The sequence below is a fragment of the Neoarius graeffei genome, chromosome 9, assembly GCF_027579695.1.
Source record: "Neoarius graeffei isolate fNeoGra1 chromosome 9, fNeoGra1.pri, whole genome shotgun sequence".
Taxonomy (NCBI): domain Eukaryota; kingdom Metazoa; phylum Chordata; class Actinopteri; order Siluriformes; family Ariidae; genus Neoarius; species Neoarius graeffei.
Window position 1 is genome coordinate 72,390,010 of NC_083577.1, and position 27,586 is coordinate 72,417,595.

The 27,586-nt window shown below is 41.3% G+C and overlaps 1 protein-coding gene across 1 annotated transcript in view; it reads left to right on the plus strand.

The window, feature by feature from the left end:
* lrp2a (low density lipoprotein receptor-related protein 2a) overlaps positions 1 to 27,586 on the plus strand; it is a 211,697-nt gene that overhangs the window by 174,180 nt on the left and 9,931 nt on the right. The window contains exons 60-73 of the mRNA XM_060930575.1: positions 1,328 to 1,444; positions 3,444 to 3,560; positions 6,462 to 6,599; positions 8,209 to 8,331; positions 10,525 to 10,653; positions 10,788 to 10,919; positions 17,996 to 18,127; positions 19,673 to 19,816; positions 20,090 to 20,255; positions 20,376 to 20,504; positions 20,635 to 20,855; positions 23,548 to 23,727; positions 23,842 to 23,961; positions 26,605 to 26,695. Of these exons, the coding sequence (XP_060786558.1) occupies positions 1,328 to 1,444; positions 3,444 to 3,560; positions 6,462 to 6,599; positions 8,209 to 8,331; positions 10,525 to 10,653; positions 10,788 to 10,919; positions 17,996 to 18,127; positions 19,673 to 19,816; positions 20,090 to 20,255; positions 20,376 to 20,504; positions 20,635 to 20,855; positions 23,548 to 23,727; positions 23,842 to 23,961; positions 26,605 to 26,695 (1,939 nt within the window). The remainder of the gene's footprint in view (positions 1 to 1,327; positions 1,445 to 3,443; positions 3,561 to 6,461; positions 6,600 to 8,208; positions 8,332 to 10,524; positions 10,654 to 10,787; positions 10,920 to 17,995; positions 18,128 to 19,672; positions 19,817 to 20,089; positions 20,256 to 20,375; positions 20,505 to 20,634; positions 20,856 to 23,547; positions 23,728 to 23,841; positions 23,962 to 26,604; positions 26,696 to 27,586) is intronic.

Sequence of the window (27,586 nt, forward strand, 5' to 3'; positions counted from 1 at the left end):
TGAGGTGATTAAACATATTATTGCCTCCATTTTCCTGGTATTTCAACCCTGGATTACCTTCCCGTTTCACCTATACTTGATTAAATACTGAAAAAAGTGCACTTGTAAATGTAATTTAGGACTTTGTGTGAACTCAGTTTTTTACTTGCCTGTATTAAATTGCATTATGTAGGTATGGACGCACTCTGAATATGTAAATATCATATCGAATGCTTATTTATGGGCGGCATGGTGGTGTAGTGGTTAGCACTGTCACCTCACAGCAAGAAGGCTCTAGGTTCGAGCCCAGTGGCCGACGAGGGCCTTTCTGTGTGGAGTTTGCATGTTCTCCGTGTCTGCGTGGGTTTCCTCCGGATGCTCTGGTTTCCCCCACAGTCCAAAGACATGCAGGTTAGGCTAACTGGTGGCTCTAAATTGACCGTAGGTGTGAATCTGAGTGTGAATGGTTGTCTGTGTCTATGTATCTGCCCTGTGATGACCTGGCGACTTGTCCAGGGTGTACCCCGCCTTTCGCCCGTAGTCAGCTGGGATAGGCTCCAGCTTGCCTGCGACCCTGTAGAAGGATAAAGCGGCTAGAGATAATGAGATGAGATGAGATATCGAATGCTTATTTATGGGCGGCATGGTGGTGTAGTGGTTAGCACTGTCACCTCACAGCAAGAAGGCTCTAGGTTCGAGCCCAGTGGCCGGCGAGGGCCTTTCTGTGTGGAGTTTGCATGTTCTCCCCGTGTCTGCGTGGGTTTCCTCCGGATGCTCTGGTTTCCCCCACAGTCCAAAGACATGCAGGTTAGGCTAACTGGTGGCTCTAAATTGACCGTGAGTGTGAGTGGTTGTTTATCTCTCTGTATCAGCCCTGCGATGACCTGGTGACTTGTCCAGGGTGTACCCCACCTCTCACCCATAGTCAGCTGGGATAGGCTCCAGCTTGCCCACGACCCTGCACAGGATAAACAGTTACGGATAATGGATGCTTGCTTATTTATTTATTTATTTAGATCCTCAGCTATTTTTTTTTCATCAGGAAGTACTATTGTGGTCTGTACTGTATAAGGGAAACAGTATGAGATTTAAGCATGATTCAATAAAATGATAAAGAAAAACAGAATTCAGAAAGTCAAATTTTAAACTTGAATTATTAATGAACATGCCTGAATTGTAGAATACAACGTAGCATATACAGAGAAACGAAATATGCTTGTTGTAGTATTTGTGCGCGTGTGTGTGTGTGTGTGTGTGTGTGTGTGTGTGTGTGTGTGTGTGTGAGAGAGAGAGAGAGAGAGAGAGAGAGAGAGAGGCAGGCGATTGACACAATTTTGTGCATCTGCAGACCCTCGAGCATGCACAGAGAGTGAGTATCGCTGTGACAACCTGCGCTGCATTCCTCAACGCTGGGTGTGTGACCATGACAACGACTGTGAGGATAATTCGGATGAAAGGGACTGTGGTGAGCAGAGCCTCTTTGTTTGCCTGGTGGGAGTATACAGTGGGGGGCGTAGCAGCCTCATTCTCAAACTTTCTCCTGAACTGTTTATGCAGAACCATCTTTTATCAGTTTTTCAGTCGTTTTACGTGCCATATAATTAACGGCTGAATAATTATTTACTTACGAATCATGTTGCATCATGCATGAACACTTTTGAATTCTGGTTTTACAAAGGAAAGCAGTCTGTGTGATGATAATGCATTAACCATGAGGCATTCACAGAAAATTATACAAAAGAGACCATTATTCAACTAAAAACTGGCCACTGTTTGTGCATTTTGAATGGGCCTGTAAAGGTATTAAACATATCTGGGACTGAAATACACTACCGTTCAAAAGTTTGGGGTCACCCAGACAATTTTGTGTTTTCCATGAAAAGTCACACTTTTATTTACCACCATAAGTTGTAAAATGAATAGAAAATATAGTCAAGACTTTTTTCTGGCCAGTTTGAGCATTTAATCGACCCCACAAATGTGATGCTCCAGAAACTCAATCTGCTCAAAGGAAGGTCAGTTTTATAGCTTCTCTAAAGAGCTCAACTGTTTTCAGCTGTGCTAACATGATTGTACAAGGGTTTTCTAATCATCCATTAGCCTTCTGAGGCAATGAGCAAACACATTCAGTGCGTTTACATGCACATAGAAAAAATCGAATTTCTGCCGTTGCTCGACTGAAATCGAAGTTCTAAATGCCATGGAAACACCTTAGCTAGGCTGAAATTGAACCGAACTTGATTTCTCGTAATCGAGCTACACGACCTAGATTATGCGATTTTTGCCGAGCTACTTAGTGCATGTAAACCCTAACGAGCTACGTAGTCCAGCTACTTACTTCAGCACTGCCCCTTCCGGAAGTGACGAGTGACGAGACCACAAGCGGGAAACACGACAGCCTCAGTCGGCATGACAACAGTAGTAGCGAGCAGCAGAAGAGGTCAGGAGGAACAAACGAAGAAGAGAAAATGGCGAGCAGAAACGTGCACTTCTGGAGCAATGAGGAGACAGAGTTCATGCTCATTCAGCTTAAGGAGTTGAATATATTAAAATTCATGGACGGGAGAAAAACACGCAATGGAGAACATGGAACTGATAACTTTGTTTATACTCTTGAATAGCTCTTCTTCATGACGACAACCGGAAGTGCACCAACACGATGGGGCGTGTAGCGCCACCTGTGGCTCGGGTGCACAATGTACCTCACACAATAGCTCGATTTCCTTGTGTGCATGTAGGATTGGATTTCTCTGGCACCCCTGCTGGGACCCTTAGCTCGATTACCGACAGCAGCTCGATTTGGATGTGCATGTAAACGTACTGAATGTACCATTAGAACACTGGAGTGATAGTTGCTGGAAATGGGCCTCTATACACCTATGGAGATATTGCACCAAAAAACCAGACATTTAGTAGAATTTAGCTAGAATAGTCATTTACCACATTAGCAATGTATAGAGTGTATTTCTGATTAGTTTAAAGTGATCTTCATTGAAAAGAACAGTGCTTTTCTTTCAAAAATAAGGACATTTCAAAGTGACCCCAAACTTTTGAACGGTAGTGTATAAATTTCATAAACTTCAGCATTTTACTTGATTGCTAACGAAATCAGAATGATGATCACAAATGTTGCTTGTGTTTCATTCATTTCTTAGAGTTTTGTTATTTAGCCAGTTCTGTGTAATAGCTGGGCTTTCCATGGCATTGCCAAGTGTCTCATTTTACTTTAGGAAGAATGGTAAGTGCTCAGCTCTGCGACACAGTTCTCGCACACTTCCTGCGAGAGAGAGAAGGACACTGCCAGCTTTCGATCCCAGTGAGAACACTGTCGAACTGCATCCTCCTGGATGCAAGGCAAATGGCACAGACTGTGTGATCCAGTCCTGCTTGCCTAAGCGGTGTTTTTATCCTGTGTGTATGGACCGGAGACTGGTGTGTGAAGTGTAATGTTCTTGCTGTTTTAGAGTTGCGGACCTGCCATCCTGGATACTTCCAATGTGACAGTGGTCACTGCATCGCTGAGCGCTTCAAATGTGATGGCAGTGCAGACTGTTTGGACTTCAGTGATGAGACATCCTGCCGTGAGTTCCTCCTCATTCTTTTATGCATACACAACTCCTGGCTGGAAGCCCTAGTCAGACAAATACTACTGAGCTACTGACGTGTACTTTTGATACATGCTCTTGTGAAAATATCCATCCCAACATTTCTGAATATAATACAGGTTTTTTTTTTACTAGTGGTGCTGTTTTGACATAATTCATGCACATGTGGTCCTTTCCCATTAATCTCACTTAGTGCTGTTGCATTTCATTAAAAATTCCATTTGAATGATAATTACGTCAAATATTAATTTCCAATTATTTTATACTAGCACAGGCAGAAAGAACTTTTACATTGTAGTTCTACACTGTGTATTCTTATACCATAAGCCACAGAAGGTGATGGTTGTGATGCTTTCTTCTATATTCGGGCAAACTCATCACTGTATAATAAACTTTTCAGGTTTATTCGTCATTATTTAACCACAGTAATGTTGCTGGAGGCGGCACGGTGGTGTAGTGGTTAGCGCTGTCGCCTCACAGCAAGAAGGTCCTGGGTTCGAACCCCGGGTCTGGCGAGGGCCTTTCTGTGTGGAGTTTGCATGTTCTCCCTGTGTCCGCGTGGGTTTCCTCCGGGTGCTCCGGTTTCCCCCACAGTCCAAAGACATGCAGGTTAGGTTAACTGGTGACTCTAAATTGACCGTAGGTGTGAATGTGAGTGTGAATGGTTGTCTGTGTCTATGTGTCAGCCCTGTGATGACCTGGCGACTTGTCCAGGGTGTACCCCGCCTTTCGCCCGTAGTCAGTTGGGATAGGCTCCAGCTTGCCTGCGACCCTGTAGAAGGATAAAGCGGCTAGAGATGATGAGATGAGATGTTGCTGGATTCCAAATAGCTTCCTAGTTGCTACATATACAAATACATAAGGGTGCGCTACAAGCTGGTACACTATACAGTGAATATAAAAAGTGTACACGCCTCGTTAAAATGCTAGTTTTTTCTGATGTGAAAAAATGAGACCACGATAAATAATTTCAAAACTTTTCCCACCTTTAATGTGACCTATAACCTGTACAATTCAATTGAAAAACAAACAAATCTGTTCTGGGGAAAAACATAAAAAAATAAAGAAACGTATAATAAACTGGTTGCATAAGTGTGCACACCCTTAAACTAATACTTTGTTGAAGCACCTTTTGGTTTAATTACAGCATTCAGTATTTTTGGGTCGGAGTCTATCAGCCTGCCACATCTACTGTAGACTTGGCAATATTTGCCCACTCTTCCTTGCAAAAGTGCTCCAAATCTGTCAGATGGCGAGGGCATCTCTTGTGCACAGCCCTCTTCAGGTCACCCCAGAGATTTTCAATTGGATTTAGGTCTGGGCTCTGGCTGGGCCATTCCAAAACCTTTTCGAGGTCATTGTCATGCTGAAAGATGACATTCCTCTTCACCTTCAGCTTTCTAACAGACACCTGAAGGTTTTGGGCCAAAATTGACTGGTATTTAGAACTGTTCATAATTCCCTCAACCTTGATTAAAGCCCCTGTTCCAGCTGAAGAAAAACAACCCCAAAACATGATGCTGCCACCACCATGCTTCACCGTGGTTATGGTGTTCTTTTGGTGATACGCAGTGTTGTTTTTGCACCAAGCATACCTTTTGGAATTGTGGCCAAAAAGTTCAACCTTGGTTTCATCAGACCATAAGACATTTTCCCACATGCTTTTGGGAGAGTTGATGTATTTTTTTTTTTTCAAAATTTAGCTGCGCCTGGATGTTTTTTCTTTGACCCTACCTCATAGTCCAGAATACAGGAGATTGTTGTCACATGTAGTACACAACCAGTACTTGCCAGAAATTCCTGCAGCTCCTTCAGTGTCGCTGTAGGCCTCTTGGCAGCCTCCCTGACCAGTTTTCGTCTAGTCTTTTCATCAATTTTGGAGGGACGTCCAGTTCTCGGTAATGTCACTGTTGTCCCATATTTTCTGCACTTCTTGATGACTGTCTTCACTGTGCTCCATGGTATATCTAATCCAGTGGAAATGTTTTTGGCCCCTTCTCCTGACTGATACCTTTCAACAATGAGATCCCTTTGATGCTTTGTAAGCTCTCTGTGAACCCTGGCTTTGGCTGCAGGATGCAACTGAGTAAATGTCTGAACTTTATTTGGGGTTAATCAGTCATTTTAATTGACGGCAGGTGTGAACCCAAAAAGACCGAATGCTGTAATTAAATCAAAAGGTGCTTCAACAAAGTATTAGATTAAGGGTGCGCACACTTATGCAACCAGCTTATTATACTTTTTTTTTTTTTATGTTTTCCCCCCGAACAGATTTGTTTGTTTTTCAATTGCATTGTACAGGTTAAGGAAATTAATTAGAATGATTTTTATTATTTAACTAGAAAATACATAGCATATGTGCCACAAATGGCATTATTTAGATCTCTTTTTCTATAGCAAGTGATAAAGTGTATTTAGGAAAAAAATATGTTTAGAAAATTTACATTATGCAACTAAAATTAGAATACAGGATCTAAAATGTTTGCATGTTCTCCCCGTGTCCGCGTGGGTTTCCTCCGGGTGCTCCGGTTTCCCCCACAGTCCAAAGACATGCAGGTTAGGTTAACTGGTGACTCTAAATTGACCGTAGGTGTGATTGTGAGTGTGAATGGTTGTCTGTGTCTATGTGTCAGCCCTGTGATGACCTGGCGACTTGTCCAGGGTGTACCCCGCCTTTCGCCCGTAGTCAGCTGGGATAGGCTCCAGCTTGCCTGCGACCCTGTAGAAGGATAAAGCGGCTAGAGATAATGAGATGAGATGAGATGAGGATCTAAAATATCAAAGGCCACTTTTTCAATAAAAAATATAAATACTGTAAAGATGTAAAGAACCAGTTCATGTCTTCACATATATTGCTATTGTCTGTGCCCTTTGCAGCAACCCGTTACCCGAATGGGACATACTGTCCTCCCTTCCTGTTCGAGTGTAAGAATCATGTGTGTGTTCAGCAGCACTGGAAGTGTGATGGGGACAATGACTGTGGAGACGGATCAGATGAAGAGCTACATCTCTGCTGTGAGAGACTATACTTCCTATCTATCTATCTATCTATCTATCTATCTATCTATCTATCTATCTATCTATCTATCTATCTATCTATGTTTGTGTATGCATGTATGCATGTGTGTGTGGAGAGAGAGAGAGCGTACTCGTCAAAAGTTTGGACACCCCTACTCATTCGTAGGTTTTTCTGTATTTTGACTATTTTCTACGTTGTAGAACAATACTGAAGACATCAAAACTATGAAATCATGTCTGGAACATATATGGAATCATTCGATAAACAAAAAAGTGTTAAAAAACAAAAAAAGTTTCATATTTTAGATTCTTCAAAGGAGCCAGCGTTTACCTTGATGATGCTTTGCATATTATTGCCATTATCTTAACCAGCTTCATGAGGTAGTCATCAGGCTTGTAGTACTCAAATCCGACTCGTACCCTAATTTTAAGGACTCATGACTTGACTTGGACTTGTGCACTAATGACTTGGACTTGGACTCGTGCATTAACTGCATTCAGACTCGTAAACTGGAGACGAGGACTCTGATTTTTTCTTTATTTTTTGTAACATGCCATAATAGTCTGGCATAAGATATTTATATCTACATTCATTTTTATACTAATTGTGTGCAAGAGAATGCACATTCACCTGCTCATACGTCATGTTCAGGAACAAACTAACGTTAATGGCGCCAAAATGCCTGGAGAGAAGCCCCTAGGATTGTCCGCTTTGCTGATACAGACTTCTCGTGCAGTGGGAAAAAATGCACTGCTATGTGTTCCATATGTAGAAGAACTATCGAGATGATGACGGGGACAACCTTGAACTTCAATCGTCATTTGGCAAGACTCCGCCCAGAGAAGTCAGTGACACGCTGTGTTCATTGCTCTGTTGATAACGGGGCTTGCTGACTGATGAACTAGCTAGTGTTAACCCTCTCTCATGTTATTTGCCCTGTTGATAGTGGGCGGGGCTTGCTGAGCAATGAACAAGCTTTTTATCTGTAGCCTATTAACTAAAATGGGGCAGTCGAGCAGTAACGTTAGTCCAACACAGCCACCGTCAAATGGTGCAGTTGGAGTCTTGTTCTTGGACTCGACTCAAATCAATAGTGGACTTGACTCAAAATTTGTCTTTAATGACTTGGACTTGACTCAGACTTGAACACTGGGGACTCGAGACTGGACTCAGACTTGAGGTTTAGTGACTCAACTACAAACCTGGAATGCTTTTCAATTAACAGGTGCCTCATCAAAAGTTAATTAGTGGAATTTCTTGCCTTCTTAATGCATTTGAGATCAAACAGTAAATAGTAAATAATAAAAATACAGTAAATAGCCCTATTCTACAACTGTAGTAATCCATACTATGTCAAAAACCGCTCAACTCAGTAAAGAGAAACGACATCCATCATTACTTTAAGACATGAAGTGTCTTTTAATTAATAATAATAATAATAATAATAATAATAATAATAATAATAAAGAAAAACATTGAATTAGAAGGTGTGTCCAAACTTGTGACTGGTCCTGTACATATACCTTAAGCATGAACTAAAGTGTTCAAGAAGTGAAAATAGTAACTAATATTAAAATAATAAAAAATACATATTTCTTTCTACAGTGGATATCCCATGTGAACCTCCTTTCCGCTTCCGCTGTGACAATAACCGCTGTATCTACAGTCATGAACTCTGCAACTCGGTGGATGACTGTGGAGATGGAACAGATGAAAAACAGGAGCACTGTGAGTACAGATTAAGTATTTGTAAAGCGGCAAATACTTTTAGTAGACAAAACTTTTAATAAAACAGCATGGTAAGTGGTGAATCAAAACATGATCTAAACAGGACTGACTAATGTCACATTTGTTTTTCAACATAGTTTTTAATGATCTAAAATGGTACTTCACTGGTACTTTGACATAGTACATTTAGCAATATTAAAATCTGCCTTGTACACCTGTTGTTCTCAAAGTGAGGTCTCGTGAAGTACGGTGATTTTTTTTTTTAATCACAGCCAACCACTATCAATATTATATTTATTATCAAGTTATAGCTATTGGCCCTTGAAATTGAATGGGTTGAATCCAACCCTCATTAACTCATTAATAACAAACACAAATAATGTCTATTTGAATCTAATGATGATGTTTTGTGAGTGGAAATTTCAGGAATAAAACAACTGTGGCTAAAATAAATAGCTAAAGTATTATCGTACACATTTAACCCTTTCTTGTAGTACATTGGCATTTTATTCTGTTGGAGGAATGGAAATCAACTAATCAGACATTTTCAATTCGCATAAACAAATGAATTGTTTTATGGCTGCAAGTCTGTTATAAGATTAGTCTGGACACTTTTGGGTTTGTGTGTGTAGAGTATCACGACTCTGTGTTTAGCTGCTGATGAGCAGGGTGATGGGAAAGGGGAGGGGTGCGAGCCCTCTACTGGGCAAACAGTTCACATTTCTCCACAATAACATTGGTACAGAAATATACTAAAGCTTTTTTGAGAGTAAAACCCCATATACAACTGCCACAATGAAATTTTAACATTTAAACCTAGTAGGCAAGATTTTTAAAAAAAAAGCAATGAAAACCTGCAAATTCTTAAAAGTAGATGGCCTTTCGATTTCATAAAATCAGTGAAATTTAGTTCCCTCTGAAATTTGGTCATTGTGATATATGTTTATTTCTGTTATATCTAAAAAAAAAAAAAAAACAAGCCATTCTGTGGCTGGGAAGTTATTTAATTTGAGGGGATTCCCGAACAAATAATGTGCATGAAATCGCTCGCTTCGTGCAGTCAAGCAGACAGACGAAGTCCGTGTGTGCATGCGCACACTTACCTTCGTCATCTTCTTCTTCTTGTTCATCTTTTGGGTTTGGCATCCACAGTGTTGCATTACTGCCATCTACAGGTTTACCTTGACTGTGCACTGACAGTTACATCAATCTGTCGCTAAACAAACAGTTGATCGTACCGAGGTGCTCGCTGACCGCCGATATTTATTAGTTTGGTCCTGCATTTCCTTTTCTTCGCAACAAAATGTTTTTTCTTCTTGCTTTCCATTACTGTAGTCAGTCTTTCATGTTTCATTCGCACACTCACGTCCTCCATTTTTCTCTCCTGTTTCAAATCTGTATCCCACAATGCCTTGCGTGAACAGGGAAAGCTCACCACGTGATGCATGGCGTAGAATCGTGTAGCTTCATGGTGAAGCAGGAAAAAAATAGCGAAGAGTTTAGGGGCACATGGCCCTAAATTCATTAATTGTTCTATTTTTAAAAAATCTAATAAAATCAGAAGTCTGTGATTCGAATTCAGTAGCTTTCGTTCTACTTAACAAAAATAATTGGGTGTCAGGGAAATTTCTTTTTATGACCTACACTTGTTAATCTGAAAGGCCGTCTAGCTTTAAAGCCCTGAGTGTCTACTTTCATATAAGCCATTAACCACTTCTGTTGAATGTGACATCACATGTAAAGTCAATGCTGAACATGGGCATCCACAAAACGGGCAGAAATTCCCTCTTTTTTTGGTCTCTGGTAAAAAGAGTTAACTAATGAGACTAATGTTAGACTAATAGCTGGACTATGTTCATAAGATAACGCTGTACTGATACAGCCCATGGAATTTTTTTTCCACAGTTAAAGGGGTCTCTTGCTGCCAAACGTTTGAGAACCCGTGTTCTACATGAACACGTCATATGATCAAATAATCTGCAAAAGAAAATATGTAAAATCAGCCTTTTCTGATGTTAATGCTGATGAACAATTTTCTTTGAGGTCATTTTATTTATAGCAGAGTGACTCTTCTGTGTTAGACAATGTCCTGTAATACTATCACTCCATAAATCTGGCTATATATTTCCTACATGCGTCCACACAGCGGAGATTTCTGTAATGGATCATCGTGATGTCCTCTTCTGCTTTCAGGCGTGACTCCCACTCACAGGCCCTGTTCTCCTGATGAATTTAAATGTGGGAACAGCCAGTGCATTCCTCTGCAGTATGTCTGTGATGATTATGATGACTGTGGAGACCAGACTGATGAGTTGGGATGTAGTGCGTAACATTAACTCCCCCTACACAAATACACATGCAACAAACCAGCCTTTGCATCACACTCACTCCTCACTTATATCATTGTCATGCGGTAAATATTGAAGCATATGTTTTTCTCTTTTTGCCTGTGTTAGACAGCGGTAGTGGGCGCTCTTGTGGTGAGAATCTCTGTGAACATAACTGCACTGAGTTGGCAGGTGGAGGCTTTATCTGCTCCTGCAGGCAGGGCTACAAAGCCAGAGAGGACAACAGGAACTCCTGTGAGGGTGTGTAAATCAGTCCATACACATAATAACAACAACAACACCACACACAGCAGAAAATACTGTAATCTGTTTCAAAAAATTACTGTAAGAGTCTGTCATTTTCATCAGTAAGTATTTGTCCACCATGGTAAATGGCAGATCCTTAGTGTCCGGGGGTCACTCCTGACAGAATACTGTCTTTGTAAAACTGAGAAAAGTGTAAAGTCCATGTAAATAATATAGACCCTTTTCAGTCACGTGACCTTCGTAAACGCGACCACCATTTTGGACATGTAGTGGACTTCGGCTCGAATTGGTTTGAAGGCGACAAACGGAGAACATACAAGAAAAAGGAGCGAGATGCAGAAAACACCTTCGCTATCCAGCGACATAGGGCATTTACAGGGCGAGCAGAGGGAGAGGTATTTTCAAAAATTGAGGTTAGCAGGCTTAGAGAGCGACGTTTATCTGCTTCCGCCTGGATTGTTTACAGACGTACGGAAGTACACGAAGCCACGAAGACTGCAACAATAATACCTAACACACATTAAAGTATCCGTCGTAAAGACGTGAAACTCGTCGAGTGACGAGTGTGTTCATTGATAAGCTAACACAATCTAAAAGTAGACATACCATCACACTGCCCTGGCGCTGTGTACAGTTCACCTTCTATGGTTTGTGCACTCACTATTTGCCATTACTTTCTCCAACCGTTGTTACAGATTACAGGGAACGGCCTGGATTTAAGAGACAAATACATGTTCCTCTTGTTTTGAACACTTATTTGTAGGCAGTGCTTAATTTGTAAAGTGGGAGGTCCCAGAGCGCAGAGGATGAGCGGCTCCGGTGCGGAAAAAAAGGGGGGGGAGGGGGGCGCGGCGCTGCGCTTCTGGGCATGTTTTGTAATAACACTGCAAATTAAGTTCATCTGCAGATATTTTGTGGATGTCGTTTCATGAGAGAAATCACCAACAAGACAGATATCAAAATCAGACATTAACACTAAATAAACTTGCATTTTTTTATTTAATTATTTGGGGGTTTTTTTGTTGTTGTTGTTACATAGTCAAAAGAGGTGTCGGATCACCGGATCCAGTGTAAATAGCTGCCAGAGCCAACGCCCGAGGTTCCGGAGCGCGCTCCGGCTTGCTCCCCCTCAAATTAAGCGCTGTTTGTAGGACACTGCCTCTGATCTGTCCTACAGTCTATCAACAGCAAAGGAACACAACGCTAGCTAATGTCGTTAGCTAATAGCTACTACAGAAGAACAAAGAGGTTACAATGGGTTATTTTAGCCTATTTGGTTACACACTCGCCGCCACAGAATGTTAACAGCAATGTAATGCCTTTTCTGGCTAATTTTATTCGTCTTACCTCCAACAAAGTGGTCACTACACAAGCGCTGGTATGCCGAGGGCTGCTAATCTTTCCTGTTTATGGCCGCTATCCATCTTCTCCGTCGGTCAGCATCTACCGGGATCCGATAAAATGATAACCCTTGCCTTGTTTGTTGACGGTTACTACATCCAGGTGCACAACAATATAGTGGCATGATGGAAGTCTTGCTGAAAATAAACACTTTCTTTGCTGCCGTTCCTCAATGCTGGCTGTGGTAAACTACTGGTAGTACATGTCCAAAATGGCGGCCGCGTTTGTCGTGACGTCATTTGAAAAGGGTCTATAAATAATTTGGCTATCTGTATTATTTAGAGCAGCACAGTGGTGTAGTAGTTAGCAATGTCGCCTCACAGCAAGAAGGTTTTGGGTTCAAGCCCAGTGGCCGACTGAGGCCTTTCTGTATGGAGTTGTTTGCATGTTCTCCCCATGTCTGCATGGGTTTCCTCCGGGTGCTCCGGTTTCCCCCACAGTCCAAAGACATGCAGGTTAGGCTAACTGGTGGCTCTAAATTGACCGTGAGTGTGAATGGTTGTGTCTCTGTGTGTCAGCCCTGCGATGATTTGGCGACTTGTCCAGGGTGTACCCCGCCTCTCGCCCATAGTCAGCTGGGATAGGCTCCAGCTTGCCCGCGACCCTGCACAGGATAAGCAGTTACGGATAATGGATGTATTCATTTTTTCATATGCATATTTTAAAACCTTGTATGAACTGCTAATTTACAGCTTAAACAGCAAAATATTTTGATCAATCAATTGTAATAGATTTCTTAAAGGCCCGCTTACCAAATGTTGATCTTAGTTTTAGGGTTTAAAGGTATCTCATTATCTGTAGCCGCTTTATCCTGTTCTACAGGGTCGTAGGCAAGCTGGAGCCTATCCCAGCTGACTACGGGCGAAAGGCAGGGTACACCCTGGACAAGTCGCCAGGTCATCACAGGGCTGACACATAGACACAGACAACCATTCACACTCACACCTACGGTCAATTTAGAGTCACCAGTTAACCTAACCTGCATGTCTTTGGACTGTGGGGGAAACCGGAGCACCCGGAGGAAACCCACGCAGACACGGGGAGAACATGCAAACTCCGCACAGAAAGGCCCTCGCCAGCCACGGGGCTCGAACCCGGACCTTCTTGCTGTGAGGCGACAGCGCTAACCACTACACCACCGTGGTCCTGAAATTTACAGCTCAGCGCAGTGCGGAATAGTGAAATACATGTACAGGGTTTGAACAGAAGCTTGAAAGTCTTAAAAATGCTTGATTTCGAAATGAATTGTTCAAGGTTTGAAATGTATCTGATTTTGATTTTTCTATTATGAGTGGACGACAGAATATTTGGTTAAAAAACAATTCAAAGTGGCATTATTTTAGCTTGGTTATTCTTGTGTGTATTATGCACCCACAAGTTATGATAATACTGCTGAGCTATTAGTTAATGTTACTTAGTTTCACCTATTTTAGAAATTTAACTGCCTTTTTTGGGAAACGTTGCTCATGCCTCAGTGTTGATACAGGAATAGATCTGAATGTGCTGGCAAGTTGTACAAACCCCAAAACTAACACTTCAGAAATGGAAATACTGGAGCAGTAAAACCCTGTGCCTTTTACAGGTTGCCTAAGCTCAATAAAAATGTACTTTGTATTATTTAAGGATATTATCTTTTAGTCTGATACTGCAAAATGGCAGAAATGTGGAACGCAAACTTTTAATGTTGTGGAACAGCCATGAAACAAGTTATAATAGCTATATACACTAATTACCACACCAGCCTCTTTTTTTTCTTCTCTCTTGAAAATATATATATATTTTTTAAAATGGTGCACTGACGGGCGGCACGGTGGTGTAGTGGTTAGCTCTGTCACCTCACAGCAAGAAGGTCCGGGTTCGAGCCCCGTGGCCGGCGAGGGCCTTTCTGTGCGGAGTTTGCATGTTCTCCCCGTGTCCGCGTGGGTTTCCTCCGGGTGTTCCGGTTTCCCCCACAGTCCAAAGACATGCAGGTTAGGTTAACTGGTGACTCTAAATTGACCGTAGGTGTGAATGTGAGTGTGAATGGTTGTCTGTGTCTATGTGTCAGCCCTGTGATGACCTGGCGACTTGTCCAGGGTGTACCCCGCCTTTCGCCCGTAGTCAGCTGGGATAGGCTCCAGCTTGCCTGCGACCCTGTAGAACAGGATAAAGCGGCTAGAGATAATGAGATGAGATGAGATGAGATGGTGCACTGACAGGTTATGGTGAAATTGCAAATCCCTCCATCCTGAAGACTCTCCTGTGGCAGAAAACCTATAAAATCAAAGTGCTGACTTAGGAGATGCCAGTTAGAAAACTTACATAAACATCTTTCAAAATCAACCACCATCCCATGGGTGGTGGTAGCTCACTGGTTATGACATTGGCCCTCTACTCAGAAGATTGTGAGTTCAAGTCCCTATACCAACCAGCTCCCCCTCAACTGCTCTGTTGTATAAATGAGACAATGTAAATTGTTGTGGAACATGGTGCCTGCCATAAATATCAGCAGTCACATAACTTTTAAATGAAAGCACATGTAAAATGTTTATTTTTAGGTTTTCTGAAAATTCTGATTAATTAGCCTTTACTATAGAAATGATAACATTTTAGAACAAGGACATTAATATAAACCTGTTATTTAAGTTGCAGCTACTTCTATTATCAGCGTTCATCTTCTTCGTCCCATTTGATCATCATAGGGTCACCACTGATGACATTTTTAACAGTCCATCACTGGTATGTCAAGAGCATTTTAAACTTAGTGGATCCCCTCCCTCTCCAAGCTTGATCAATGGACAATTTAGAGTAACTGCATGTCTTTGGACTTTGGGGGAAACCGGAGGAAACCCACACAGACACGGGGCAAATATGCAAACTCCACACGGAAAGGCCCCTGTCAGCCACTGGGCTTGAACCCAGAACCTTTTTGCTGTGAGGTGACAGTGCTAACCACTACACCACTGTGTCACCCTTACTATCAGAGTTACTGTTAAAGAAAAATAATCACCATCTTCTGACCAATCAGAATTGAAATGCCAAAAGTGCTGTGATATAACTGGAAATAGGGAATCTGCTTAAAGCAGATACGCAGAACCTTTATTTTTAAATAAATTTCTGAGTGGATAGTATCTCCACCCTTAACTCTTGTATGCTGCATAAATGGGAATTAAAAACATATATTTTTGAGAGTTAAAATCGACCACAAAGTTGGCATTGGAGCTGCCCCGCTGAGCCAGCCAGCCCTGAGTGCGTGACGTCACAGCAGGAACCGGTTTTAAGGCCGAGGCCTTTGACAGCTATAGACCAAAGTCATATAAATAAAAATTTATGGTGAAAGTAAGAAATACCGTTACCGACTTGCTCAACTAAGACTGATTTGACTTCATTGATTCTGGGTTGACTCATTAAAACAGGATGGGTGTTATAACTTATGCAACATACATGTACATGCATGCATTTTCACTGATAAAACGTAAGAGGCTAATTAAATAATCAGACGAACTGAGACAATCACATTCTGAAGCAAATTAAATAATGTTATACCGGTAACTTAAACACACAATACAAGTTACACGTATTAATCTAAATGCAGGTAAACAATGTGTTTTTGTTGTTTTATATCCAAATGAGAGTCGGAGCTTACCCGTCTGTGTTCTCACTTCTTGAAGGCCGATCTTGTGGCTGATTGTTTTGAAACAATCTGACTTTCAGTTGTTCGTTCAGTTCTCCGTTCATTCGCTTCTTCCACGTAAGGGCGAGATGGCAGCGATATCCAGTGCAGAAATCAGACGGCTGCTCCACTCATTCTCCTTACTGAGTACTCTGCCATTACTGCTCGGCTCAGGCAATTACTAAAACACGGGACGGGACGTCACCGGTTTTAGCAACAACCCTTGGCTCACACTCTGGGAGAACTGGTGCAACTGAACTTACTTTCCTTTTAAAAAATAAATAAAATAAATGCTTTCCTTTTCTTGTAGTTTTATGTAATTGTTGGTACTGCACCCTCTTTCAATACGGGCTTATAGCCAGCGCTCCTCAACAGATCAGAGGTCTCATACGAGTCTTCAGTAAAATGTGCAGAGCAGAGGAGAGACCGCTTCGTAGGCGCCCAATGTGCCCGTGAACTTCTCACAAAACGCATCCAAATCTTTGCAGTTTGAACATTCTTGGGCCATGAACGCAACATAAATCCACCTTTTGTCGTGTTGCTGCACCCGCCAGCAACACATCTACATGGCATGGTGATAAATGAGCTCAAAATGGAGTATCGGAGTTGCAGTCAGCTCTGTGTTTTAGTATAGCGGAAATGGCGATGAGACCGATAGACTTCCTGCTGTGACGTTACGGACGTCAAAGTCATTCACTCAGACCGCTACCTATATGAATCACTTTAATCGTAAAAATTACTATATTAGATTTATTGTTAACGCTTAAAACTATTCCTGTGCCATTCTTGAGGTCTTAAGGCATTTATAAACGAAAGCGAGGCCATGGTTCTGCGTATATGCTTTAAAGGCAGTGATCCTTTGTTATAATCCCTTATCAAAAAGAAGTAGACTTCAAGTTCATTTTATTAAGTATACTTAACTAAAGTTAAAGTATATTTCCTTAAGTATACTTTTGTGTACCAAGTATACTGATATCAATGTACTTACAGTATACTTGTAAGTAAACTAATCTCATACTTCTTGGGACTAAATTGGCCCACTTTTAGTTGATAAAAAGTATACTTTAAGTCTAAGAGAAGTAAACTTTGAGTATACAACTAGTATTTTTTAATTTTGTATTGCAAGTATACCACAAGTAAACTTACATACTAATAGTTTACTAGTTCTATACTTGTAGTCCACTCTTTAGTTTACAAAAGCATACTTCATAGTATACTGGAAATATACTCGTTTTATACTTCTAGTCTACTTTTTAGTTTACTAAAGTATACTTTGTAGTATACTGGAACTATACTATTGGTTTACTCGTTACACACTTCTAGTCCACTTTTTAGTTTATAAAAGTATACTTTATAGCATATTGGAAATATACTATTAATTACTGGTTATATACATCTAGTTCAATTTTAGTTTTGAAGTATACTGCAATTACCCTTCTAGGTATACTATTAGTTTTCTAGCCCTAACCCTTACCTCATGCACACTACCAGTTGACAACTTAAGTGTTTTGTACCTTAAGGTACAATTAAGTTATAAAGGTAAGAATTCACAAAATAACAACAGATACTCAGGATTAAGAACATATTCATTTTCTTTAAAAATCAAAATTTACTACAGGGCAAGTACACTTAAACATAAGGCACAAATATTTTAATACTTTATTACACTTTTGTTAAGTATATCTTGATCAAATGTTAAGTATAACTTTAATATACTCAGACTTTTCTATATACTTTTCAGTGTAAGCCAAGTATACTTATGTATAACTTTATTAAGTATATCTCTGATAAGTAAATAAAAAGTAAACTGAAAGCATACTCTTATTTTTAGTTTAAAAGAAGTATACAAGAAGCACACTTGAATAAACTTTTCTTTTTTGTAAGGGATTACATCATTGGTGATATAGTTTGTAGATTTTTGTAGGAAATGCTTCCCTAAAACAGCAGCATCCATCATAGTAAGTGTGACAGTTCTTCTGAATTTTAAGATGTTTTGTCTCCATCTGTCTCTCTACAGATGTGAATGAGTGTGACCTCTATGGCACTTGTCCCCAGCTGTGCAAAAACACTAAGGGCAGTTATGAGTGTTTCTGTGCTGAGGGATTCCGCTCTGTGGGACCGCAACACGGGACTGAATGTGCTGCTGAAGGTGAGCAGTGGAGCTGGTAACTGCTCATTTAGTTAACATCACTCGTCATTTTCACTCTGTTTCTCTCTCCATATCTGTTTTTACATTATACAACCTATATCTTGAATATGGATAGTTCACATCCACCAATAGCAGCCTTATAAAAATATTAACTTAGTATACAATAGGATTGCCAGTTGTTGGCCAGACTCTGAGGTTGCATTTTGTGCTTCACGTCTAAGCACAGCACTGAAACGCTCATATTTCTTGAAGACATCAGTAGAATGAAAATGGTCAAATCTGTGTGACCTGTTTGCCAAACACGATGGAACACTGGAACACCTGCAACATCACTGGACCTTAAACCTATATATGTTAGTGGGATAAGAACAGCAGGCAAAGCACCAAATATTCACCTCCAAACTCTAGATGAACTCTTGTGCTAGCTTCTTGGACAAAAATTAGTCACGTCCTTTTTTTTTTCTAATACTTGTTTCACCTTCCCTCTATTTAATAACATCAGCAGTCCCATCAGGTCAGGATTCCTCCAGTTTCATGATATTAGGATGTCACCAATGCCTTGAAGCTGCTGTTCATGCCAGTGGCTGTGCTCAAAGTATCCCAGTGCTCCATCATGCATGTTGAACAAGTCATACACAGATTTGACTTTATGCACATGACCGTTGTTTTGGAATGCGGATGTCTCAGTGTTATGTTCTGCTTAAACCCGAAGCACAAAAGGCAACCTTAGAGTCTGACTGTTTTGTACTGTTACATTCATCTACTTTGAAACGGGCAGACGTCTCATCCATTGTGTGTTCTGACCAAACACCTAGTGTTCTTGGGATGAAGATGAATGAATGAATACATTCATTCAAGTGTGCAAAAATAAGACACTGCTGTTGGTGGATGTACACTACCGTTCAAAAGTTTGGGATCACTTTGAAATGTCCTTATTTTTCAAAGAAAAGCACTGTTCTTTTCAATGAAGATCACTTTAAACTAATCAGAAATCCACTCTATACATTGCTAATGTGGTAAATGACTATTCTAGCTGCAAATGTCTGGTTTTTGGTGCAATATCTCCATAGGTGTATAGAGGCCCATTTCCAGCAACTCTCACTCCAGTGTTCTAATGGTACAATGTGTTTGCTCATTGCCTCAGAAGGCTAATGGATGATTAGAAAACCCTTGTACAATCATGTTAGCACAGCTGAAAACAGTTGAGCTCTTTAGAGAAGCTATAAAACTGACCTTCCTTTGAGCAGATTGAGTTTCTGGAGCATCACATTTGTGGGGTCGATTAAATGCTCAAAATGGCCAGAAAAATGTCTTGACTATATTTTCTATTCATTTTACAACTTATGGTGGTAAATAAAAGTGTGACCTTTCATGGAAAACACAAAATTGTCTGGGTGACCCCAAACTTTTGAACGGTAGTGTAATTATTTTTTAAATAGCAATTATATAATATAATTTTGACTATTTTCTGTTTTTAACTTTCTCAGTGTTTTGTCTTCCTTTTATGGTCTCTCTATGATTCAAAGTGTCCATTCTTTGTCTCAGGCAATCCTCCAGTGCTGCTGTTGCCTGACAACGTGCGTATCCGTCGTTATAACCTGTTTTCTAAGCAATATTCAGACTATATTGATAATGCTGAACACATTCAAGCTCTGGACTACATTTGGGACCCAGAGGACCAGGGGCTCAGTAAGACCATACACTATGTAAAAATTACAGCCAAACAATGTTCTGCATTGGGGAATGTACAGTATTTATCTCAGTTTAGCTCATTTTAGTTGTTTAATGAAGCCCTATCATGTCTTACTCTATCTTTAATGCAGCTATCTTATATGTCATATTTCTATTCTTGAGGGTTTACTAACTGGTTTCATGACTGATCTTATTATAATTAGCAGAGTCCAGGTTTCATGGACATTTCACTGTACGGTGAAATACTTACTGCTAAATATTTACTCTTAGGTATTGTGTACTGGACCATTTTGGGTCATGGTGTTCAGTTTGGCTCCATAAAGAGAGCGTATATGACCACATTTGATGACCATGGCAGTAACCAAATGAAAGATGTAGATCTCAACCTTAGATACATCTCCAGACCCGATGGAATTGCTGTGGACTGGGTTGGGCGGTATGTAAAGTTACTTCTTGTATGTTTAGTTATTGTGCATTTTCAACATTCTCTCTGATATTACTTCTGAAATGATAGACTTAATCCAGATAAGCAAAGTTATCTTGTTATATATTTTAGACACATTTACTGGACAGATGCTGGCACCAATCGTATTGAAGTTGCAAAGCTGGACGGGCGGTACAGAAAGTGGTTGATCCATTCTGATCTAGATCAACCAGCTGCAATAGTTGTCAACCCAGCTCTTGGGTAACCACCTTACCATTTTAATTGCCCTGTATTTACAATATAGTACACACAACATTTCAAGCTTTAAGTCCCATTTCTGTTGTCCAAATGAACATCTTGTGTGTGTGCTTTTGTTTTTGTTGTCACCCAGTATGATGTACTGGTCTGACTGGGGTAGAAGGCCAAAGATTGAGGCAGCGTGGATGGATGGCCAGCACAGACAAGTGCTGCTGGATGAGGATCTAGGCTGGCCAACAGGACTCACTCTAGATTACCTTAATGGACACAGGATTTACTGGTGTGACTCGAAAGAGAACATTATTGAGTCAATGAAGCCAGATGGAACTGACAGGAAGATCGTCATATCAGGAGGTTGAACACCATAGATAAACATATAGAAATGATATACTATTAAGTCAAGTCAAGTTTATTTCTACAGCGCTTTTAACAATAAACATTGTCGCAAAGCAGCTTTACAGAATTTGAACGACTTAAAATATGAGCTAATTTTATCCCTAATCTATCCCCAATGAGCAAGCCTGTGGCGACAGTGGCAAGGAAAAACTCCCTCAGACAACATGAGGAAGAAACCTTGAGAGGAACCAGACCCAAAAGGGAACCCATCCCCATCCAGGCAACAACAGACAACATGACTATAACATTAACAGTCCTACCATAAAGTCAACTTCGTTGATGCCTTAAACCCCCCACCGACGGAAACCCGAGCGCAAAACCGTTCACGACAACCGTAGTTCCAAAGTCAGCAAGTCAACTGCAGTCCTAAAGTCAGCAAGTCAACTGCAGTCCCCAGCCACAAAAGCACCACTGCAAGAGTCCAGAGTGTCCTCCAGGCGCGACCCCCAACTGGCCAAAAAAAAAAATCCCCATTTGGATTTAAATACATAAGAGCAAATACATAAGAGGCTTTGATTGGATAATTACTACAGTCATTAATGTGTTTCAGCTGGCAACAATTTTTTTTTTTATCCCTAACTGATACAGTGAGTAGCTTCTCATTTCTTAAACAAACATGTCGGCAGACGTCTCCTCTGGTCATGGAAAAGATGTTACTGTGTTTCTGAAGGGACAAATTATTGGCCTGCATCAAGCAAAGAAAACAACTAAGGAGATTGCTTAAATTACTGGGATTGGGTCAATAAATGTCCAAAGCATTATTAAAACCTGGAAGGATAGCGATGAACCGTCAACTTTATGGAAAAAATGTGGTTGAAAAAAGATCCTGACTGACCATGATCAGAGATCACTTAAATGCTTGGTGAAGTTGAATCATTTAAAACAAGTGTTGCCAGGCAAAAAAAAATCTCGCCCGGTAGCACTTATGATGAAGTCGCAAAAAAACGATTTTGACCTTTTTGGTGACCTTGACCTTGGTTTTGACCTTGTCTGTGAACTTACTTGGCCAATAAACATGGTTCTGATTCTCATTCGCACACCGTACCGCTTTCAGCCAATCAGAACACATCTGAATGAATATGAAGGAAGATATCACGAAAAAACAATTTTGACCTTTTTGGTGACCTTGCCTGGATGACCCTCAAAATATTGGAGGTTCTATTTGAGACCAATGCCCATCTATCCTGAAAGTTTCATGAAAATTGGTCCAGCTGTTTTCCCGTAATGCCATTAACAAAAAAACAAACAAACAAACAAAAAAACTGAAAACAATACCTTGCCCCCTGGTGGACTCTGTCCCGGGCAAGGTAAAAAAAAAAAAAAAAATCTACCGTTGAACTAAGCACTACATTTAATAGTGAAATTAAGAGCATTTCCACACCCACAGTGTGACGAGAACTCACAGGATTGGGACTAAACAGTTGTGTGTCCAGAAGAAAACTACTTGTTAGTGAGACTAATCAGGAGAAAAGGCTTCAGTTTGCTAGGGAGCATAAAGATTGGACTCTGAAGCAATGGAAAAAGGTCATGTGGTTTGATAAGTCCAGATTTACCCTATACCTGAGTGATGGATGTGTCAAGGTAAGAAGGGAAGAACATGAAGTGATGAACTCATCATGCATAGTAGCCATTGTACAAGCCTCTGGAGGCAGTGTTATGATCTGTGGTTGCTTCGGTTGGTCAGGTCGAGACTCAGCAATGTTATGGGGCAATACAATGAAGTCAGCTGACTACCTGAATGTACTGAATAACCAGGTTATCACATCAGTGGAATTTGTTTTCTTCCCTGATGGCACAGGCATAAAATTAGGGCTCAGATTGTGAAAGAGTGGTTCAGGAAGCATCTCATCTCATTATCTCTAGCCGCTTTATCCTTCAGGGTCGCAGGCAAGCTGGAGCCTATCCCAGCTGACTATGGGCGAGAGGCGGGGTACATCCTGGACAAGTTGCCAGGTCATCACAGGGCTGACACAGACAACCATTCACACCTACGGTCAATTTAGAGTCACCAGTTAACCTAACCTGCATGTCTTTGGGGGAAACCGGAGCACCCGGAGGAAACCCACGTGGACAACATGGAAACTCCGCATGGAAAGGCCCTCGCCGGCCACGGGGCTCAAACCCAGACCTTCTTGCTGTGAGGTGACAGCACTAACCACTATACCACCGTGCCGCCCGGTTCAGGAAGCATGAGGAATCATTTTCAACCATGAATTGGCCACCACAGATTCCTGACCTTAAGCCCATTGAGAACCTTTGGGATGTGCTGGAGAAGACTTTATGCAGTGGTTTGACTCTCTGATCCTCAACACAAGATCTCAGTGAAAATTAATACAACTCTGGACTGAAATAAATGTTGTGACATTGCATAAGTTTCTCAAAACAATGCCTCAGTGAATGCATGCTGTAATCAAAGCTAAAGGCGATCCAACCAAATATTAACGTGCATGACTTTTTTTTTTTGGGCAGGGCAGTGTATAAACATACGAGTATACATTTGTACATATTTTGTTTCCTTGGTTTAAATTCATTTCCCACATATACAGTTCTGATACTTAAAGTGAAATTTATGTCCGTTTCAGGTATTTTAGATATAATTTTCTTGAGGACTTTTTTGTTTTAGAGTTGATCACACTGGTCTTGTTTGCAGATATTGGAAACCCCTACAGTCTAGATGTATTTGAAGGCCATGTGTACTGGACAACAAAGATCAGGGGGGAAGTGTGGAAGGTTGACAAGTTTGGGAAAGAGGATAAAGTGAAAGTGTTGACCATAAACCCCTGGCTGACTCAGGTCCGCATCTATCATGAGCACAGATACAACCGTTCAGGTGAGAAGCAGTTGTTCACCCAGTGATTACAGCAAGTATGTTAGTTTATAATTCATGAAAAAACATGTTGCAATAATGTTTCATATAATAATCACAGAATTTCTTTTGTCTCAGTGTTGAACCCCTGTAAAAATGTGTGTAGTCATTTGTGTCTGATTCGACCTGGTGGATACACCTGCGCCTGTCCACAAGGCTCCACCCCCATCAGCTTCAATGAGAATGAATGTGACGCAGGTAAGAGACACATTATTCTTCAAGCTAATACAGTCAAATATGAAAAAGTAGGATAAATTAATTTCATCTATCCACTGAGATGTACTGTGTATTTTTTTAAGAATAATGTTTCAAAAATGGGATTCAGGAAATTCACCCCCTTGAAATGTCATTCAATGTTACATAACTTCCAAAAAGTCATATAAGGCCAGGATCAGACTACACAAATTCAGCCCAATTTTGACACAATTTTGTTGTAGAAGAAGAAGCAGCCTTTATTTATCACATGCACACTCAAGTACAGTGAAATTCGTCCTCCGCGTTTTACCCATCTGAAGCAGTGAACACACGCATGCACACACACACACAAGTGAGCAATGAGCACACACACGTACCCAGAGCAGTGGGCAGCTATGCTACAGAGCCCAGAGAGCAGTTGAGGGTTTAGGTGCCTTGCTCAAGGGCACCTCAGCCCAAGGCCGCCCCATGTTAACCTAACCGCATGTCTGAACTGTGGGGGAAACCGGAGCACCCAGAGGAAACCCACGCAGACATGGGAAGAACATGCAAACTCCATACAGAAAGGCCCTCGTCGGCCACTGGGCTCCAACCCAGAACCTTCTTGCTGTGAGGCGACAGTGCTAACCACTACACCACTGTGCCACCCATAGCTGACAAATTTCCAGCGCCGGGCCCAAATATGAACATCAAGAATGACTCACAGGCCTTGTAGTGTGGCATATTCAAAGAACAGCGATGTGGTGTCTGGGCCAACCCAATGAAAAGTCTAGCATGTCAGAATTTTTTGTATTTTCTCGCCTAGTTTGACAACTCCTATGATGCATTCCTTCATAGCTATGAATGACAATTTCTTGACCCTCCTCCCTGACAAAATGCAAAGACATGAACAATGATTGGTCTGGGTCAAACTTGTAGTGTTGCCAGTCTCCTGACCAAGACATGGCAAGAATTTATGGCACTATGAGTCCCTAATTTGACATGGTGACCATCATGAAAGACAAATATTGTGTAGTCTGATCCTGGCATTAGACACACTTTTCTTCTTTAGTGTTCTGCCTGATGACAGGTCTGCTCTGATGGCTTCAGCCATCAAAGTTTCTAGGGAGGAATTACAGTAGTGGTTTCCTGTTATCATTCTACGGGATTATTATAGAGGTTTTCTCCTCTCAATCATTCACACCTATGGGCAATTTAGAGTAGCCAGTTAACCTAACCGAATGCCTTTGGACTGTGGGGGAAACCAGAGCACATGGAGGAAACCCATGCAGACATGGGGAGAACATGCAAACTTCACACAGAAAAGCCCCTGTCGACCACTGGGATCAAACCCAGAACCTTCTTGCTGTGAGGCAACAGTGCTAACCACTACACCACCGTGCCACCCAGATAAACTTTTAGCGATATTGTTTGGATGGCATACAAATATCACCATAAGAATTATATACCGTACCATCAAACAAACTCCATCCATCCATTATCTGTAGCTGCTTATCCTGTTCTACAGGGTCGCAGGCAAGCTGGAGCCTATCCCAGCTGACTATGGGTGAGAGGTGGGGTACACCCTGGACAAGTCGCTAGGTCATCACAGGGCTGACACATAGAGACAAACAACCACTCACACTCACATTCACACCTACGGTCAATTTAGAGTCACCAGTTAGCCTAACCTGCATGTCTTTGGACTGTGGGGGAAACCGGAGCACCCAGAGGAAACCCACGCGGACACGGGGAGAACATGCAAACTCCACACAGAAAGACCCTTGTCGGCAGCTGGGCTCGAACCCAGGACCTTCTTGCTGTGAGGCGACAGTGCTAACCACTACACCACCGTGCCGCCCCTCAAGCAAACTCAATTATGTTAATTTGAAATATCAGCGTTTTGATAGTTATACAGTTACAGCTCCTACTTTGTGGTATGTTGTATATTTATCTGTAGAAAAGGAAAGAAAGAAAGCACAACTTTATTCATCACACACTTGTGAAATTCCCTCTCTGCATTTAACCCATCTGAAGCAGTGAACACACATACACACATGTGAGCAACGAGCACACACACACACACATACCACATGTTAGCAGCCATGCTAACAGCGCCCAGGGAGCAATCAGGAGTTAGGTGCCTCGCTCAAGGGCACCCTAGCCCAAGGCCATCCCATATTAACCTAACCGCATGTCTTTGAACTGTGGGGGAAACCAGAGCACCCGGAGGAAACCCATGCAGACACGGGGAGAACATGCAAACTCCACACAGAAAGGCCCTTGCCAGCTGCTGGGTTCAAACCCAGAACCTTCTTGCCGTGAGGCGACCATGCTAACCACTACACCACCGTGCCACCCTCTTGGTTTAAAGTACTATTCAAGTTTGCTTATCATGTATTGGGTTTCTTTCTTTATTATATATTTCAGCAAATAAGATATCATGCTTTACTTTAATAATAGTTAATTGTGTTATTCTGTATTAAATGTCAGCCATTATTGTTTTTTTCACAAAATACATGATTCAAGTAACTGCTGGTAAAATTGATTAATGTGACCCAGCTGTTGTTGTTGTTGGGAGCATTATTATTATTGTATCCACTCTACATTGATACTGTTGTGGTTGCAGGTTTTTTGTAATGTTGTTTTTGGTTCTTGCCCTTATAGCCAGCCAGCCAGAGGTAGCCATGCCGCTTGAATGTGGATGCATTAATGGTGGAACGTGCTCCACTGACAAGCCGGGCCAGCCAAAATGCAAGTAAGTATGCAGGAGAAATGCAGTGTTCTTTTACAACCCCGATTCCAAAAAAGTTGGGACAAAGTACAAATTGTAAATAAAAACGGAATGCAATGATGTGGAAGTTTCAAAATTCCATATTTTATTCAGAATAAAACATAGATGACATATCAAATCTTTAAACTGAGAAAATGTATCATTTAAAGAGAAAAATTAGGCGATTTTAAATTTCATGACAACAACACATCTCAAAAAAGTTGGGACAAGGCCATGTTTACCACTGTGAGACATCCCCTTTTCTCTTTACAGCAGTCTGTAAACGTCTGGGGACCGAGGAGACAAGTTGCTCAAGTTTAGGGATAGGAATGTTAACCCATTCTTGTCTAATGTAGGATTCTAGTTGCTCAACTGTCTTAGGTCTTTTGTGTCGTATCTTCCGTTTTATGATGCGCCAAATGTTTTCTATGGGTGAAAGATCTGGACTGCAGACTGTCCAGTTCAGTACCCGGACCCTTCTTCTACGCAGCCATGATGCTGTAATTGATGCAGTATGTGGTTTGGCATTGTCATGTTGGAAAATGCAAGGTCTTCCCTGAAAGAGACGCCGTCTGGATGGGAGCATATGTTGCTCTAGAACCTGGATATACCTTTCAGCATTGATGGTGTCTTTCCAGATGTGTAAGCTGCCCATGCCACACGCACTAATGCAACCCCATACCATCAGAGATGCAGGCTTCTGAACTGAGCGCTGATAACAACTTGGGTCGTCCTTCTCCTCTTTAGTCCGAATGACACAGCGTCCCTGATTTCCATAAAGAACTTCAAATTTTGATTCGTTTGACCACAGAACAGTTTTCCACTTTGCCACAGTCCATTTTAAATGAGCCTTGGCCCAGAGAAGACGTCTGCGCT